General features: G+C 43.3%; 2 protein-coding genes across 4 annotated transcripts in view; one reads left to right on the top strand and one right to left on the bottom strand.

Annotated features, from left to right (window-relative positions):
* The first annotated feature begins 3,736 nt into the window (after positions 1-3,736).
* Positions 3,737-18,874, top strand: ndrg1a (N-myc downstream regulated 1a). Its single transcript, XM_037094141.1, has 16 exons — positions 3,737-3,893; positions 7,642-7,713; positions 9,011-9,046; positions 12,077-12,182; positions 12,412-12,532; positions 12,885-12,947; positions 13,049-13,109; positions 14,100-14,186; positions 14,616-14,672; positions 14,768-14,871; positions 14,956-15,012; positions 15,124-15,175; positions 15,717-15,764; positions 16,215-16,250; positions 16,596-16,647; positions 17,335-18,874. The coding sequence occupies exons 2-16, from the start codon at positions 7,660-7,662 to the stop codon at positions 17,592-17,594; spliced, it is 1,194 nt and encodes a 397-aa protein (XP_036950036.1). The 5' UTR covers positions 3,737-3,893; positions 7,642-7,659; the 3' UTR covers positions 17,595-18,874.
* Positions 17,926-19,683, bottom strand: part of LOC119017424 (CCN family member 4-like) — a 41,563-nt gene continuing 39,805 nt past the window's right edge. For all 3 annotated transcript variants that reach the window (XM_037094144.1, XM_037094142.1, XM_037094143.1), the window contains one exon: positions 17,926-19,638. In XM_037094144.1, coding sequence (XP_036950039.1) covers positions 19,339-19,638 — 300 coding nt within the window. In that variant the 3' untranslated portion in view covers positions 17,926-19,338. The remainder of the gene's footprint in view (positions 19,639-19,683) is intronic.

Genomic DNA, 19,683 nt, shown 5'->3' with positions numbered 1-19,683 from the left:
GGTGCTTGTAGATGGTTTTTGGTTTATTGCTCAAAGTGCTTGTCACATTCACACATTCATCCACTGATGGCGGTGGCTGCCATGCAAGGTGCCAGCTGTTCATCAGGAGCAATTTGGGGTTCAGTATCTTACTCAAGGACACTTGACACATACAGTTGGTGGTACCAGCAGATTCGAACCAGCGACTCTCTGATTACTAGATGACCTGCTCTACCTCCTGAGCTACAGCTGAGCTTTTCTGGGAAGGGTTGGTTGGGAAGTAGCTAGACTGGCTTTTAGGCTACTTTGGTTTTTGTAACCCCCACATTAAACACATGAAATAGCCTAGGTTAAATGCTAAGCTAAGCTAACAAACTGCTTGGTTCATTTTTAACAGACCAGAAACATAAATGGGCCACACACTGCTTGTAATTATTGATGTGGACACCACAGGAAAGTGGGTTAACTTTTCTTTGTTAATTTTACAAAAAAGATTAGAGATTTACCTCGGACGCCAACAGACTTTGTCAGTGCTACAACATTTGTGTTGTATGGTTTTTCATTGAAAAAAATATTTACATCAACTTACCAACCTTTTACTACGTGACACTAGGCACATTTCATGTCATGTGTGTCTGAATCACCAGTTCCTGTTGAGAGCCTGTTGTGTCATGCGGCTGTGATGACAGACTGAATCCACAATGGAGGGCCTCACACAGACTCTGGGACAGGTGTGTATTGAATAAAGGTGAGGAAAAAACATATCATATTACATTTTATGAATTTACATTTGCTTTGCAGGATTCAACAAATAGAAAGAGGAACCAATAAGCTTTGGCCTTCAGTGCTACTAATTTTGTCTTTTACTGTCTGCTCTGTCTGCAGTGCATCGTGCTGAACCTCATGAACACACTTCAACTGGGTGAGCCCTGACTGGCACACAGCAGAGAGGAGATACAGAGGGCAGGACACCGGTCATGGTGCTACTGCTGGGTGTATGTCACAGGCCTACTGTGTTATTATGGAAGAGGGAGAAAGAGAAAAAGAGCAACATGACCAATGAACGACACAAAACGGAGGGCCAAATTTGCTCTAGTTTTCCTTGAAAAGTGGAGGAGTCAGGGGGGAGCTGGAGGGAGCCGGGGGAGTCGGGGGGAGTCGGAAGGCCTTATTTATCTGGCCTTATTGTGCCTTGTAAAGTCGGCCAGCTGCTCCTACAAACACTGCAATCAGCCAGGTGAAAGTCCACTGGTTTTATCAATCATTGAGTCACCCTGCGACCCACATACGCTGCACTAAATCTCTCACAGTTGACAGGCCCTCAGACACGGCCTTTATTTCATAGTGATAGCCGTACAGTAACTGTAGAGCCAGAAACAAGAACTCCATCACAGTGTCAGTGATTTGTACAAATATCCAGATGGAAGAATTTTGTCTGCTGGATTTGTATCTGTCAGCGTTGCTGACCTGAAATTAGCATAGTGGTTATACTTTCCCCCTCCAATGCGCCTATTGTCCGACGTGTTCCTATTGAGGGCCTCACATTACAAGCCCACAGTGCGGCTATTGTATCTTGACAAGGACCTTTCACACACTCATTGCCAATACTAGCACTTATTGGCAGATTCACAGTGTAACAGCCAGACTCTTCGATGCAGGTGTCAACATTTCCATGGAGAGCCATGCAAAGTAGTGCACGCTTGCTAAGTGAAACGAATAGCACAAACAACATGCTTAGAAGGAAGATGCTGAGGGACGCTCTCAGATAACATGTGCTGTGTGCATGATAACACACCACAAAGAGCACATTCAACACAGGACTTTACTTCCAAATATTTATCTTTTTAAAGTCACTCACAGTGCTGAATGTTGCAGATAACATGTCTTACATGCTTTCCTTCAGTGCAACATCTGTACAGCAGCTCACACAAGAGCTTAAACTGTCTCTTTTGTGGTATTGATTAGAACATCTGTAAGACAAGCTAACTTTGATTAGACAATAGCAATGTGCTATCAAGGAACAGCAGTATGACCCAAGGAGAGGGAAGGGCTTCCCTTTGTACAGACTTATCTCCTCCTGGCCTCAAATCAAGGTTGCAGGCCTGGCTGCATTCCTCACACGGCCACAGCAGACACATTACTGTTATGAATGTGACTCTTCAGTTAGAGTGAGATGAATTATAGTCAAGAGGACAAGCAGCTTCGCCCAGATCCCACCTACACTCTGCTAGGAGAGAAGAAGCTCTGTCACACCGATGTAATTAAAGTGATGGAAAGTCGTTTAGTACTGTACTTACGTACAATTTGAGCTACTTGTACTTTTCTTATTTTGGGTATTTTGGTTTTCTGCTGCTTTGTGCTTTATGCAGGCAATACCTTCACTCCACCACATGTGATGAGTTTAACTTTTGGTTTTGTCGCATCAGCATCAAAATAACAAGTTTACACCCAATCCAGTGGAGTCAGCAATCGGTTGATCCCCAGTAAACAGTGTATACATACATTTATAACAGATGGATAATTTACTTGTATTTGTACATTTGGTAATTATGTACATCTATTGCCAGAAGGTGACTTGTTAGTTTTAAGGGTGCTATATGTTAGAATTGTCCATTATCAAATTCAGAACAAATGACGGCAGAATGTGACCAGAGAAACTGCTAATGCTGCTAACTTTATCTGCTGTTTATTAGCTCCTCAGGTAGTTACCTTGTTAACTCAATTAGTCATGCGGTTAGCGATATGAAATGTATTCTTGGAGTACTAATGGGGCTGTTGGTGCTTACACCCCTAGCATGGTAGCTTTGGACTGTGGTGGCTTGGGGCTAGCCTGTTAGCATGCTTATAAATAAAACATATGTATATTATATGTAAACATATAATTTCATTTTACTTTTGATACTTAAGTACATCTATTGTCAGAAGTAAACAATGAACATAAACAAAACGTACGGGGGACATTATATAACCAGAATAACCACTAACAGCTGTGAGTTAGTTTACATATTTAGTTAGCTCACTTAGCCATGCAGATAGTGGTCCGCAATGTAAGCTTGGAGCCCTGGGGAGGTGTTGGTGCTTACACTACTAACATGGTAGCTGCGGACCAGGACGGGTTTGGGCCTAGTTGGTTAGCGCGCCAACTTCAGTAGGTAACTTTTTAGACTTAATTTAACGTATTTTCTTTGCATTCGTTTATTATGTTTCGGCTAAAATCCGAGAGATCAAATTCTTTTGACTGGGTCCATTTTGGTGATAAAAGGATTGAGATTTTTAATCACGTGGATTATATTACTGATTACAAAAGAAAACAATTCATGTTTCTTATTTTAAAAATATATATTTTAAATAAAATTCTGACGTGTTGTACCTTTAAGTACAGATCATATCACTGAGGTACTGTTCATAGGGTGACTTTCACTCTGTAGCTACCAGATGACCCAGAGCCCAGTCCACTGTCACACGGTCACTTCAGGAGACTATCAGAATAATGACACTTACAGCTAAACTGATGCATCAGCACTCATGCGAGAAAATCAAGCACCACACCCGCAGTGACTGTGACTAGTCCCAGAAGCAGCGGTGAGTCAAAACCGTGGAAGTCCCAGTTAATCCAGCAGCAGTTTGTGACTGAGCGGCTGAATCTCATCACGCAACCGCTGGAAACACTCGGTGTTCAGTCCCACCGCTGCTGTTGCCCAATCGAGAGCGCAGCGGGGGAAGTGGGCCGGGCTGCACCGCCCGAAGCTTTATAAAGTACCTCACACATCCGCCTTGTTGCGCTGCACGTTATTAGCAAAGCGACACGTCTGTCACCCGAACCCGCGAGGCGACAAGAAAGTCCCAGTTTGACTTTTGAGTGGAGTTTTTGTGTGGAAGTGTTCGACCAGGACAATCACACGTCCAAGCAACAGGTAGGTGTCCTCAGCCACACTGCGCTCTGTTCATCATACTTCTCTACAGGTTGGTCGGTTCGGTTCTGTTCGCAGCACGTCTGAGCACGTTTTCCTGCTTTTCGGCAGAACAATTCAAATCACTCAACTTTTTATATCTCTGTGACACGCGCCGATTTTAAGAGCCACACATTTCACATATTTCCACATATATTCATATATACACACAGCTACACACACTCAGCTGTCTGATCTTACAGACCAGGTGATGTCTGCATGTTGACAGTGAGACAGGTCACTCCTCAGTGTGGCAGGTGAACAGGAAGGGTCATACTCATCCTGCTGGTCACACTGGATGCACATGCAGCGCACAAGTACGGAAGCTTTGTTGGAAAAAAAATGTGTAAACATCATGAGAGAAACTGCCCTGTAACAAATCCTCTCACCCTCCTTCATCAGCCTGGTGTTAAGAAAAACAAACTAGAGGTGAAGGTGGAGGTGGAAGTAGGGGTGTGGTGGGGATGAGGTGGGGGCAGGGGTGAGGTGGAGGTGAGGTGGGGATGGAGATGAGATGGGGGTGAGGTGAAGGTAGAAGTGAGGTTGAGGTGGGGGTGAGGAGGGTTAGTTAGCGATTACTTGAATCTGGCTGAATGAAAATATGACAAACGTTGTTTGTGGACTCAGATTAGCGTCAGCGTGTCACAACGCAAGCTGCCGTCTGTTGCTGCCATCAGAATCAAACTGTGTCCTGAGCTTTTAATTCGAATGTGATAAATCCTAAAATCTGAGCCTGAGCTCAGAAGGTGTGTTGACAACAACAGTGGTGTTTCCCTCTGGAAGCACTCAGGCCTCCACCCACTGAGCCACGGAGACACCACACATTTTAATATCACTGTCACAGAATGTAGGTCTGAGTGGGCTTAGTGCTGCTGCTGCTGATATTTCAGAACCAGGGATTTGACAGATTAAGCGAGTTCCCAAAGATTAGGGAAGCAATCATTGTTTCTGCAGATGGATACTGCCGGCTCGTGGATTTAAAACTATGGGAGGAAGGATGGCCTGGCCTTGATTCTGGCTCCCTTAAAATTGAGACCTCGCAGTCCAAATGTAGTCAGTACATATGTTTCTCTCCCTCACCCTTGACGAGCAGAGAAAGAGTCTGAGCTGCTGTTTTGTAACTGGGATGTCCCTTTTTAGCGCAGCGTGTCGTATCTGTGGATTTGCTGTTGAAAACAAGCACTGATGTGTTTCTTGCTGTACACTTGCATCAGCTGCTGTTTTCCCTCCAGAGCTCAGGACACATCATCTCACTTCAAGACAAAACACTGGATTTTCAAAAATTAAGCTTTTCAGGAATCAACACCTAAACATGAGAGATCTGATTACTGACAAAACTTCATGAAGATAATGAGAGCAGAATAGTAAAAGCCTCATCACAGCGCCTGTTGTCACGAGACTTTCAGTCTTGTTTCTACTCTTTGTTTTGCAGATGATTTTGGGCCACACATCTCAGATCGTCCCGAGCCTATATCCTCCCCCATTTCCTGTCAGTGATTGCATAACACAGTCTCACTTCTGCCAGGCCTGAGCTGCTTCACTGAGCAGTTTGTTTTCTTCCCCCACAGCTTTTTTTTAAAAGCACACACACACACACACACACACACACACACACACACACACACACACACACACACACACACACACACACACACACACACACACACACACACACACTCCCGGTAGAGAACATGCATGCAGGAACTGGTTTGACTTGGTTAAAGACAATGTTTGACACAAGCCCAGTTTGGAGCCGGGCCAGGTAAAAGACAGCCTCCCGCTGCAGCAGCAACACAAAATCCCTGTGAGAAAGGGCTGCGCTGCAAAAACATCCCTACACTTTGAATGTATTGTTTGACAGCGCACTTAAAATGTGAGAAACAACATAAAACTCGTTTCATTTGGATATTTACATCCACATCTCCACATCAATAAAATGTATTTGATGGTACATAAGAGAGGTCAGCATGAGGGGTTAAACTAACAGCCCCACCCTCCTCCCTCCTGGCCAGGTGAAACATTAGCTCAGAGAGGTGAACAGTTGGAGGAGCACCGCTGCTGTGAACAGCAGGTGACCTAGTTGCCTCATCCTGCTGCCCAGCCAGGCTCTCCCTCTGTGTGCTGCCAGGTGTGGATGGTGGCCAAGTACAGAGGAAGTCTGCAGTCAGTTGTTGGTTAATGAGCTCTCTGGTCCGGTTTTATGTAGCCGTGTTTGCAAATAGATTTGAAAATAGGCTTAGAGGATTCCCTGCCTCGCGTTGATGCGTTAACTGATTTCCCCTTTTTTCTGATCTGAAACACCCGGGTTGTGTTGTTGCCCTCTCTGTCTCTCTCGCTCGCTCTCTCTAGTCTCATGGCTGTGGAATCTCAGCGGGGGCCGATTTCTTGTCCTCTCCAACAAAGCTCCTGCAGTGTGAGGCAGCCATGTTTTTGAAGGCCTCAGCAGAAAAATGAACCTGTTGTTTGATACTCTTCTTCCTCTCTGCTATTGTGAGATCCGGCTGGCTCCGGTCTCTGTTTCTCCAGACAGAGGAGCATGTGTGTGTGTGTGTGTCTGTTTGTGTGTGTCCAGGGCGTATTCTGCCGGACAGCCGTCATCTCCGCATTTGAAATGTGATGAATCACTTCCTCTACAAAGAACACCTCGATCTGTTGATCGCACTGCAATCCTGTAGGTTGATGCTGATAAGTGTTCTGTGAGCAAAGAAAGGCAGAGAGCAAAAAACAGATGGCAGGAGTTTGGAAAGAGCAAACATAGCAACTGCAACCAAGCAGAAAAGCTAGACAAACAGAAAAGTGACAGAGCCAGCAGAGGGGCTGAAAAGAGGCCGGGGCGTGTTGATGGGAACCAGGGTGTCTGTGTGGGGTGTCAGTGAAGGCCCCCCTCAGCAGGGTCCTGGCTCTCAGGAGACACCGGTGCCCGCGGACAAAGAGCCCTCTTAACTGGCTAATTTGATTTGCATGCAGAGCCGCAGCCTGAACGCTCTCCTCCAACACGGCATCATCGTCCATGCCTGGCTTTCTCACTCTCTGTCCTTGTCTTCCTCTCGAGTCATTCTCATTGAGCGGAAGAAGTGTTCTCTATTGAAACTTGAAAAAAAAGTCTCTCTGGCTAAAGCTCCTGTGAAGGCGTATTACCTGTGTGTGACATTTCATGCAGCTTTATCAAGTGTGCTATTTTTCTATTTTTCCATAGATGCTTCTATCCAGCATCTTGCATTGATCACGGTTGGATTTGAGTTCATCATCAGGGAGCGGCTGCTTCAGCTGTCACCCCTGCGAGTTAGCTCAGGTTGAGACTTCAGTCCTTCTGTGTTTCAAGCTGTGGCACATTATGCAGTACGCATGTTTGCACAGATCACAGTGCCAGCCTCTGCTTGCTCCTGGTGTCTGTACACCTGTGTGTGTGTGTGTGTGTGTGTGTGTGTGTGTGTGTGTGTGTGTGTGTGTGTGTACGTGAGTGTGATCAGATATCTGGTTCTGGTATCTTTATGAGCTCTGTGCGGATAAGAAACACGCCCACAACCAACCTTGGCTGCACCTTTTTAAGAGCTTTGAGATCCAGTGAAAAATTACAACATCAGACTTCATCATATTTTGTTGAGTTAAGGAAGGCTAACACCTTTCTTCCATGCATTATCCAAGATCAGGCTAAACTTGTGGAACACAGGTTGAACCAGTCCCTCACTAACTCTGTTTTCTCCCATGTCAGGCTCCCCAGCTTTTCAAAATGGACGACATCCAGGTTGTCTCCAAACCGCTGCTTGTTGACAGGGAACTGCCGGTATGTATTCTGAACAGAGCCAAGTCAAGCAGTGTTTGAAAAGCTTCTTACAGATGTGATGTGACCTGCTCAAGCATTGTATCTGCTCAGGTTTGGATAATTTACAATCACCAAGTTCCTTGTGTTCAGTAAATACACAAAAATGGCCCTTACTGTATATCCCTTCTATAAATGTTGGCATTGTCCTGTCAGTAGTAAAGTATTCAGTATGTCAGCCTCCCGGTAGATAAATGAACCGGTTAGAACTCAGATAAGAAAATACTCATGTGGATGTGCGTTAAAGGTGCAATATATAAGACTTGGCCAACTGTCAAAGTCATAGTCAAAACAATTGAGAGCAGCATATAACTAGAGTCACTGTTAACTGCTGCTAAATGGAGCTAGTTAGCTCCATTAACTGTGCAGCTAGCAATCCGGACTGGGAGCTTGGGCAGTGGTGGTGTCCTTACCGCTAACTTAGACACTGTAACCAGAACCAGAACTTTACTCACATTATTCATGTTATTCATTTTAGTCACTTATTTTTAACTATTTTTCAACGCACAATTGGAAAAAAAAATTTCCAGTCTCATCCATATCAGCTTCAGGGTAGATATTATATTATTACATTCTTTGGATGTCATTTTGATCCAAAGTCACTTACAATAAGTGCATATTAAAGCAACGTGATGTAACTTTTCACCTTGAAATAAAGCTTAGGGTTTAAAATTTATATAGTGCAGAAACAAGTGATGGGGGCAAATTGTGACAGACCTGGGATTTGTATTCACGACAGTGGTGTTGCACAGAATTGCAAAAAAATGCCAGTTTCTAAATAATGTTGCTTTAACCCTGTGCACAAAACTCCCCAAAATACAAGAATCGTGCAAGTCCATCAACTTCATCAAATAAGCCAAACTGCTTCTTGTGCTGCATTAAGAAACCCACACGTATGAATGTCGGAGTCATCCTCTAATATGTCTTACAAACATGTCTTCAAAAATGTTTTATTTAGGATTCACTTGAATGACCTCAGTAGGTTCATATGGAAGTTTCTGTGAAGTTAATGGCAGCGAAAGCTTGCTGACCTAATTTCTACCCATCACTCCAACAGTGAGTTCTACAAAGAACAGCCCAATGATGAATCTTTCGTCTGCCACTACAGAGCAGTGCAATAGAAATTATATGATGGAGGACATATGGATGTGAAGAGACATTCAGTGACAGGATGACGCCCTCAGGATATTAGATTATAGCACGCTACACTGTAATTGCATTAGTTTTATACTTTCATCCCTCTGTTGTTCTTTTCTTACAGGGCCTGAGAGAGGCTGTGCAGCAGCTCGTTATCAAGGTACGTTGGTCAAGATCCAACATTTATTTTTCCCACCTGTTGTAAATGCAGTTTTAATATTTGAAGCTGATGTTGCCAGGTGATGCCAGTCACTGGTTGTGTAAACCACTGGTTTTATTCTATATTTTATTATTTGAGCTTGTCTGATACCATCTAGTGGTTGATAACTAGAAACCCTCAGCCTCTGACCAACATAGCTGTGGCAGCGGCTCATTTATCTTGGTGATGACCCTTCATCCGCTGTGATTTCATTAGCACTGAAATCTAATTGGGCCTCTGCTAATTCACTCAGCTGCTGAAAGTGATGAAACACAGTTTGGTCTGGATTTGTAAGATAACACAGCTATAGTGCATCAACTTTTTTACTTTCTTCTCTGGCACGTTGACCCTCACACACAGTTCGGTTAGTATGTAGGTGCTGCAGATTCTGGGGGCTTCTCAGCACCCTGGACAGCGCTCAGACCCTTGATCTGAAAAGGGGCAGTGTCAAACATTGTCTTTAACCAAGTCAGTGTCAGTGTCAACACTTTCTGTCGTCCTCAAAAATGTATTGGGTTTGTAGAGAGTCTTGAAAAATTCGACTGGCTTGAAAATTCTTTATTGATTTTCCAAAAAGTTCGCAAAATATTTTCATGGCAGAACAGTGTTGCAGCACTGTGCTACACAGCTGAAGTAGATCAGGACTTATTATAGAACGTAAAGAAACAGATGCAAAAAACCCAGATTATCCAATAATATATATTATGTTATCCAAGTCTCCAGAAGCCCAGAGATCCCAAATTGATTTGAAAAGACATCATCAACCCCCTCAACACACAGTCGAACACGTACACCCACTTCAGACAGGGTGTGTGCTAATGCTTTTTACTGAGCGGCTACAAATAGTGAATATTTTAGCTTTCAAAGGTTGTAAATAACGGCTTTTCAAACAGTTTTACCACAACAGTGACAACATTGAAACATGATTTTTTTTTTCTGCAGTTGCTTTTATAGCAGTAATTTAGATGTGATGATGAAGCCTTCAAGAGTCAAACATTGTGTGTGCGTGTGCGCAGCTGCACAGTGCTTCAAGTCTGTAATGTCAGAGCATGTGAGGGAGTAGGCCGTCTGGTCATTGGGCAGAAATCTGCCAATGAGCGCTTTTACTTCCATCAAAGAACTGATTTGCTCTTGAAGCTCTTCTGACTTATTTTGGTGTCACACTGAAGTATCCGGGGCAAGTCTTTGATGTCTCTGTGGCAGCTGAGCTAAGATGCTAACAAGAAGTTGAGGGTGACACTATTGCATAGTAATTACACAAATGTGTTTTCTACATGCACGTAGAGGTGTTCATAAAATGCAAGTGTGTTCTTAGACACACTGCAGGATTATGTGTAGCTTATGTGCCTGAGAGTGTGTCCTGTTGAGGTGGAGGGTAGGTGGAGCCAGGTGAATCCTGAGATGTTTACGCGCACATTGTGCCCAGTAAATAGGCTATATACGCCTCCCTGGATGTTCCTGCAGAGCAAATCACATGCTGTTAGCGCTCGTTTTTCCATCAGGTTGTCCCGTACAGTACGTTAGGCCTGCAGGTCGGGTCACTACGGGGCAGATTTATGTGATTTATTTTTTGATCCGATCTGCACACAGACCTGTGTACAGGGTACGACATTCACCACTTATTTTCAACAGAGCAAAATGATTTAGACAGGATGTTGTGTCTTGTTTTGGAAGGAAGTTCTTCAAAAGCAACTTTTAAGACAACACGTAATTTGGGGCAATAACTGTAATTGTGTTAAAATAATATCTACCAAAGAAATAAGAATGAACAGAACCTTTATTTTGAAAAATACTTTCCGTATTGCTTCAGGTCATTGTTTGTGTAGAGATGTTTATGACGTACATCACAAGTCTTTGTTCAGCTCTTTGAATTTCCAGATTTTACTCGCAGCCGTTCATTAGAAAACATTTCCCTGAAATAAAGCTGCATAATGACGGCTGCTCTCCTCTTCCTCATTCATTCAACATGTTTTCCCACTGATCACACTTACCCATCTTTACTCATCATGTCAACACAGTAGCCAATTCCCCCTCCCTTCAGACGATGGCTGATCCAATTTAGGGATCTCTTCATCTAGAGTTAGCTTGTTTTGACCAGCCTGGAGGCACCATGGGAGGCCAGGAGCTTAGGCCAACTGGTAAGCAGCGGGGGTATAAAAACGCAGCTCACAGAGCGGGGCTAAACAACTTCGGAGGCTTACCAACAATTGGATCTATAGCTCAGGGAGCCTCTGCGACAACCCTTTTTCAGTAGCGAGTGGCGTTGAACTCCTCGTCTGCAAACATGGTCCTGGAGGATTCTGATGTGGAAATGATTGTGGCTGAGATTGAAGTCAGCGTGAGTAGACTGATATTGAAGTGTTTGTGCTGAGCTGTGGATTTGGTGGATTATGCTGCCTGCTGTCGAAGCACTGATTAGAAAAATAGTTGTTGTGTTTTTGTTTTGTGGCTTGTGGGACGGTTTTGACTGTGGGGTAACATTTTTCTCATTTACTGGAACTGAAAGCTGAACTCGCTGATAACACCTGCTCTGAATTTTGTTAAATTATTTTCAGGGCTATGCTAATGTCTTCAAGTATTGTATTGCAATATTATCACAAGCGCTTCATAAATTATAGGACTGCTTGACAAAATCAGATACCAGGTTATTTTCGACCAAATACACTGATGTTGACATTGCAACAGTATTTCAGGGATGACCACTGGTACCTTCACGGAATATGAAAATAGAAATATTATTCACCAGTTATGTGGATATACTGACTGATTGGGTAAAGACAAGTGTAAGTGTAAAGACAAGACAAGTAGAACAGTCTGGTGAGTTCAGAAAATCACGTTACTTTACTGTAATGCAGCCTTTACAACCAGGAAAAGACAACACTTGTGATGACATCCAATATATAATCATACAGTCATATCACTATAATTATTACCAGCTCTTATTGTTTTTTAATTCATTTGTATCCATTTATGCTTTTTTTGCACCTGCAGGAGCATGATGTGGAGACTCCTCATGGAAGAATCCACTGTACAATGAAGGGGGTCCCCAAGGCCGACAGACCATGCATCCTCACCATGCATGACATCGGACTGAACCGTAAGTCTTGTTCCTCATAGAGCACAAACTAGGTGAACCATTTGCTCTTGTGCCTAAAGCCTGGGGTATTTTGAATTACCGTGTTAGATCAGAAGCGAATTGTTAAATCTGTTACATTACAGTATCTAGACTCAAATCATGCAAGTCGCAACAGCTGCAGGTAATACAGGTTGTTCCTTATTATCAGCCAACGATTACTTATCCACCTCCACCTCCTTTTTTCCCTCAGACAAAACCTGCTGGGACATGCTCTTCAACCACGAGGACATGGCAGAGATCATGCAGCACTTTGCGGTGTGTCACGTTGATGCCCCCGGGCAGCATGAGGGAGCTAACACCTTTTCCACTGGGTGAGTCAGACAGACACACAAACACCAGCAGTCACAAACGCACACACGGGTCACACGCCTTTAATGTATGTCAAGCAGTCTGTGGCCTTTGATGCGACAGGTAGATCACTGCGGATGTACTTAAGACGACCTAAATTGACAGGAGTGTTATTGGGACAGGGCTTTATCTCGGTCAGCCTAATCTCTGCTTTGATGGTGGGACTTTGCCTCGTCTTAATGCTACCTGAGCTGAACATTAGACACAGGTAGCTATTACACGAAGAGATCACCACAACAGAGCAATGTACACCTGTGATTAGATAGCAATATAATAATAACAACCCCTAACACAATGAGTTCTTTGTTTTTCCAGATATGAGTACCCCTCAATGGACCAGCTGTCTGAGACACTCCCACTGGTGCTGAAGCACTTTGGGTAAGTCGAGCTGCAGTTTTTCACCCTCGCTGTTCACACTCGTTTTTAAGAACTTCCTCTAACCTGTTGTTCTAACAGTACCCATGTATGTTTGACCTCAGGCTGAAGAGTGTTATTGGAATGGGCATTGGAGCCGGGGCCTACATTCTGACTAGATTCGCTGTAAGTTTCCCCCCACATCAGTCTTAATAATTATGAGTTTAATCATTTTGGGATTAGCTTCGCCTGCTAATGTGTTTCTCCTTTTTGCTGATTTTGGCAATATCATGCTGCTTATAGCCTGAGCCTGCTGAGCCATAAAAGCCTCAGGAATGTTCCAGATCAGCTCAACACTAACACTGTGCCCAGTAGGAAGTCTCACTCTGTTCACACAGAGATACAACTATTAACTCCTTGCTGCAACATAATCAAGTGTACCTCAGTGGACTTAGGTACAAATTTGGGGTGCTTGAAGTTTACTTGAGTGCTCCTATTTCACATTTTAGAAGGAAATAGTGTACTGTCTACTGCATTACATTTAAATTAAGCGCTTAGTTTACCAGTTACTGGTAAAATCAATAATTCACCCAATGGATAATATAACAAGCATGTCAAATAGAAGACAAAAAGCTGACGGAAAGCTCAGTGAAGTCAGTTTCTCCCTCTAAACTGCTCTCATGGACTTATTTCAAGGTTCTAGACAGATGAGAGAATACTGTACAAAAGAAAAATAGATCTAAAATAGTCAGCATTTATTTAGACATGTTATTGAAAAGTACCAAATGATGATGGAAAATAATCGAAACTCTCACCAAAAATCTAATTGTGTAGAAAAGGTCCAACAACTTGTGTATTCGAATGGTGCTTTTTTTTCTGATTTCAACTGTCAGGACTCCTCAGATGTATCTGCTGTCTGTACTGTCTGACTTTTACTTGTAATATTGTATATTTACATCCCTGTATTGGTACATTTACGGACACCAAAATATAGTGAGACAGATAAATAATGTAATTTCTTACATTATTTTTCTGTCTCACTATAATTTGGTCTTATTAGACGTGAACATCAAGATTTATAAAAAACATTAGTTCACATGAATCTATGTTTTGCACGAGTGTAGCTAAGTGCACCATTGTGTGTTAATAAATCACACTTTCATGTTTGTGTTTCAGCTGGACTACCCCAACATGATGGAGGGGCTGATGCTCCTCAACATCAACCCATGTGCTGAGGGATGGATGGACTGGGCTGCACACAAGGTAACACACATTAATAAAGGGTCTGTACAAAGCATTGAAAGAAGAAATACACTTGAATTCAAATAGATTCCTTGAAAAATGCTCTATTGTCATAGCATGAGCTGGCATTTCATCTACACAATCAGTCATTTAACCAGCGACTTTTTAATGTTTATCATCAAACTTAATGTGACCAGCTGGTGAAACACGGACATTGATTGCTGTGGGTATAAAGGAGCTGGAGCTGAGATTTTTGGTTTAGGTACCTTGAAAGTGCTTGAAACATGCCTGAGTTTCACTTTTAAAAAGCTGTGCGAGCCCCGTTTCTGGCTGAAACATCTCTTACCTTTTAAATGATCTTCTTAAAGAGCATCAAAAGCAAACTAGGAACTGAGACTACACAAAAAAGTTTGCATTCTGGCTAAATGTTGTTTCTGTGTGTAATTTCAGATCAGCGGCTGGACTCACGCCATGCCTGACATGATCATCAGCCACCTCTTCGGAAAGGTACAGAGTCTGTTTGGGTTTCTCGAGATCCTTGTTTTACCTACATTCACTCCACTGGTGCAGTTGAAAACAGATCTTATGTTTGGTCACTGCAGGAGGAGATCCACCACAACCAGGACCTGATTGGAACATACCGCCACCACATCCTCAATGACATGAACCAGTTCAACCTGCAGCTCTTTGTCAAGTCCTACGAAAGGTAAAGAGAACTCATAAAAGTCACAAGTGGTGGGGTGAGTAACTGTGGAGTAACCTTTCACTGACAAAACATCTCTTCCTACAGTCGGAGGGATCTGGAGATTGAGAGGCCGGTCCCTGGAAGCAACGTCAGAACCCTCAAGTGAGTCAAGGAGGGCCAATCACATGTCACCTGATGAATATCTTTTTTTTGATCACAGCTTTATAGGAAGAATATCACTGATTTGTAACTGAACATATTACCCTTATCCAGGTGTCCTTCTCTGCTGGTGGTTGGCGACAACTCTCCTGCTGTGGAGGCTGTGGTGAGTTGATGGCCTGACCACTGATTTAACCCAGCTAGCTTGTGCTGGACATGTTTTCTGTTCACTTCAGTTGACTGTCTAAAAGCACTATGTTGTTAATGAGAAGAAACAACACACTCAACTCAGAAATATGTATCTTTCTATAAGTGAATAAACCAGCTGTTCTCAGAGGAAAATAAGGTCCCAGAACACTATTTGAAGCTAGAAAGGTGGCAGGGTCCGCCACATATATACAAAGTTACAAAACAGTATGAAACAGTGTTGTCCTTTAAGGTCAGGTTGTGAACTGACCTTAAAAATGACACATTGTAACTTTAAAACGCTGAAGGATAACAGTTTGATCAGGACTGGAACACATTTGGGAACCAAAATGAGGTTTAAATCTGTTTAGAATGAAATGTCGAAGGTTGCTGCTCTCAGCTCAGGGAAGCCAAACAGCATTACTCTAATTACTCAAATTTAATTATTCGCAAAAGCATTATTTTGTAGCCTATAGCAATATGACCACTGCCTTATGGAACAGATCTATTTGTACCCACAGGTTGAGTGCAACACCAAGCTGGACCCAACAAAGACTACCCTGCTCAAGGTAAAGGCCCTCTTCTCCTCCCTCCCTCACCTCTCATATCCTCGTTGGGATTATAATAGCCTCGATGGAAACCCATCTGCTGATAAGATTCCACTGGCTCAGCATTTACCTGGTGACACATTAACCAGGGGTTAGGGCAGCTGAATGCGTCCTCAGAGGCGATGTGCGTACACACGGCTCCTCTGAGGACGCATTCTGCTGCAGCTGACCTATTTTTGTTGGCCTATGGCAACCTTTTATGATCCACAACTGAAGCCGAATGGCTGTTTGAGCTAAAATGGGTGCCATTTATTGGGGTTAACTGTTCAGGGTAGCAGGGACAAGGTGTTCAGTGTGTTCCAATGGGACATGTATAGTGTAATGAAGGGTAATGGTGTGTGTCTACTGCTGAATGTACAAGCAGCAAACACGCTAAATGCTAATGGTTTGTGTTTTCCCTCCTCTCTCCAGATGGCTGACTGTGGAGGCATGCCCCAGGTTGACCAGGTGCGTACGTCTGTGTTTGTGTGACAGAAACAGAAATGTGGTTCATGTTGTCGAGCAGGCTGCTCAGGGCTGGATAATCGGGTGCAGAGGGTCAGGTGGACGGGTGGATGATATAAGAAGGTTACACTTAAGAGCATTAGCAAGTGGCAGACATGAACCACAGTTGTCAGGTTGTAATCCTCCACCCTGCGCTGCACCTGCTGCTAGCAGCTGTCATATCTCAGACCCTGAGCAGTGAGCTGCTGGATGAGAGAGAGATTGAGTCTGTCACTGTGTTGTAAGCAAGTGTGGTAATTAATAACAGGAGGACTAATTATCCCACTCCTTGTGTTTTCTTCTCTGCAGCCTGGCAAACTGACAGAAGCGTTCAAGTACTTCATTCAGGGCATGGGATACAGTAAGTATTCAAGACGTGCAATGTGTATTTGTCACTTTGGTGAAGATAAATCTTCCACTACCATCGACTGTTAATGCAGGGCAGCACCCTGCCAGAGAGCTTTCTGCCACCTTGTGGTGAGATGACCATCTTTTTCCTTACAGTCCCAAGTCACCTTTTACTGCTCCCCATGCAGTTATATTTCTAAACCATTTAATAATAATAATAATAACAACAAATATTGACCTCTGAATTCATACTTCATAGAACATTTATGGGCCAAATACATGCCAAGCTATAGAACCCTATAAAGAACCAGTTGTTGTTGGAGTGCTAGTTACAGTGTTGTGGTATTACCACTTGATTAAATATTTAGAACTGTAGAAAGCATAGAACTAAAAAGGATGTAGGCAGTATAAGTCACATTTATTGTAAGGTTGTGATTGGTGGAGCTGAAATGACACCTTTAATTTACTGTATAACAAAACATTATCTTTTCTATTCTCATAAGTTTTTAATATTAAGCTCTTAGGTGTATGTAGTGGAGTTGAAAGTACAATATTTACCTCTTAAATGGTGTGGCGTAGACATACAGAGTGACATTAAATACTCACAGTACAGTACAATTAACATATCTGAATAAGCCGCAGGACAATCTTCATTGATTTACTAAATCTTCCTCCTCCTTCTCCTCCTCCTCCTCCTCAGTGCCCTCTGCCAGCATGACCCGCCTGGTCCGCTCCCGCACCGCCTCCGGCTCCAGCGTCACCTCCTTCGACGGCAACCGCTCGCGTTCCCACACCAGCGAGGGGAACCGCTCCCGCTCGCACACCAACGAGGGCAGCCGCAGCCGCAGCCACACGGCTGACAACCAGCGCGGCCGCTCCCACACAGGTGGTTCCATGGACGGCACGGCCAACAGCAACGTGGACCAAGCCGTGCCCAAGTCCACCGAAGTGTCGTGTTAAGTGAACCTCTGCTCTCCAGACACCCGAAATGTCTCAAGGTCCCTTCGCTTGTGCTGCGCTGCCTCTAACTGACACAGTGACACACATCCTTACGCACATACACATCGACATGGAGAAGGAGACAAAGATAGCTTACCTGGAATTGTAAAAACGCACAACAACAACGTCTGCAGACTATTAAGTGCAGGCGAGAAGCACAGATTTGAAATTCTGATGCGTTTTGAGAGAGAGATCAGCCTGTTCTGTCACACTGAGCTCATCGGTCAGGTGCAGTCAGGGGCATCGCAGCACCTGGGGACACCAGAGCAGAGAATATCGGAGAAAGCTGTGGCCATGAGTACACCAGCTTGTACATGTATCTCTCATAATCTCTCATACCTATAAAAAAGTTTTAATTTCCATCTCTCCATTCCCTCATCCTGTTTTTATCCATTTTTACCATATTGACACAGCTTTCTCAAATATACCTGACTGTAAATGACTGTTGTCTGTTCTCACTTGTAATTGTTTTATCATTTATTCTTTATTTTCCATGTTTTAAGTGTTGTTGTTTGTACGTAGGAGCAGATTTGTAGGTGTGGAGAGAGAATGGGAGGCACTTGGAGAAACCAAACTGGCAGTTTGCCTCACAAACCGCCGCACAACTTTGAAAATTAAGGGACAGACTTCAGGTATATTGTGCATATACAGCAAGTACGGTTGTTTCATCTTGCCAATGTCCATTATCCTTGAGTTTTCTCAAAACATCCTCTGTTATTTGAACAATTCTACGTCCGTTCACTGGTGACCTTTAAATCTGGTCAGGAATTAAATCATCATGTTTAGTACGAGACTGTATACTTTGTCATTAATCAAAACAAAGTCTGAAACCCAAATTCAAAAGCTTGTACTTCATATGCTTTATTAATGGATCATGGCTTCAGACAAAAATGTTTTTTTTTCTTCTTTTTTACGATTTCTATGCAATCAAGCACAAAGGAACAAAGATGTGCCATGGAATTGTTCACTTTTAAGACGTGATGCTCCTATGTGGTTGTGGGTTTTTGGGTGAGTGACGTGATAGGTCCACATGTTAACATGAGGATAGCCATAGAACTGACCCGACACCTTCTACTCCCGTATTTTACTTGCACTACAGCAACATTTCGCTTTGTAGAATACATACACAGCTTTGTACAGATGCGATGCACAACCATCTAATGCTGTAGAAAAGCATTAAAATGACATAACATAACATTTGTATTTATTAAAAAAATGACAATAAAAAAACTTCTAACTGATCTTTTCTGACCCTGTCCTTATTGGTTGTATACGGCTTTGTCTTTGGCATCTCAGTCCATTTATCAGATAGCATGTTTCATGGAATATAAAGGAAAATATATTCAGTTAAGCTTTATGATCTAAGTTGACTTGTGAGTTTAAAGACAGACAAGGTTTGACCGTTTTTGAATGCAACTCAAGAACATCGCATGTGTTTTGCAAATGCAAAAAGCTACATAAATAAATTAAGCCATCAATACTTCACACAGTCACTGGATGAAAAGCAAGTCCTCAAATATTCCTTGAAGGCACATTCATCTATTCTGGAGACGCATATACATTTCATATTTACAGATTTTTTCAATAGGAAAAAAGGCCATAGGAAAATCCCTCGTACATAATCATACACGTTACAAACACAGAACATTGCATAAGAAAAAGAAGTCAGACGAAAGGCTGAGGCTGAGAACGCGACGGTCACCTGTTAGTTCATGACTTCTGGGTAACCATAGTAACTCTCCAGCTCTGAGAAGATGTCGTTGGGGTTTTTGCAGCTGAGGTTGCAGAAGCAGGCCTGCACCCACATCATCTTCCAGGTGAACCCCGTCCCGTTAGGACACTCAAACTCCACGTCGATGGTTTTGGACTTGTAGGGGATGCAGCAGCGCTCGTCAGTGCACATGCCGCAGTATTTGGGCCTGTACGGCTTCGTGCTGGTGCAGCCGGAGATGGTGAGGTTTGAGGGCTGGTCTTCTCTGTAGATGTTCAGACATTTCTTTCCCGGCTGATGGAGGAAGAGAGAAGAAAGAGGTCAAGCCTGGGAACATTT

Source organism: Acanthopagrus latus, chromosome 3 (genome assembly GCF_904848185.1).
Source record: "Acanthopagrus latus isolate v.2019 chromosome 3, fAcaLat1.1, whole genome shotgun sequence".
NCBI classification, from domain to species: domain Eukaryota; kingdom Metazoa; phylum Chordata; class Actinopteri; order Spariformes; family Sparidae; genus Acanthopagrus; species Acanthopagrus latus.
This window is presented reverse-complemented; position numbering and strand designations above follow the sequence as displayed.

Coding starts and splice junctions, on each gene's coding strand:
- ndrg1a (XM_037094141.1), top strand. CDS start 7,660: ATGGACGACATCCAGGTTGTCTCCAAACCGCTGCTTGTTGACAGGGAA. Junction 12,948..13,048: donor CTGGTGCTGAAGCACTTTGG/GTAAGTCGAGCT, acceptor GTTTGACCTCAG/GCTGAAGAGTGTTATTGGAA. Junction 15,176..15,716: donor CTCCTGCTGTGGAGGCTGTG/GTGAGTTGATGG, acceptor TTGTACCCACAG/GTTGAGTGCAACACCAAGCT.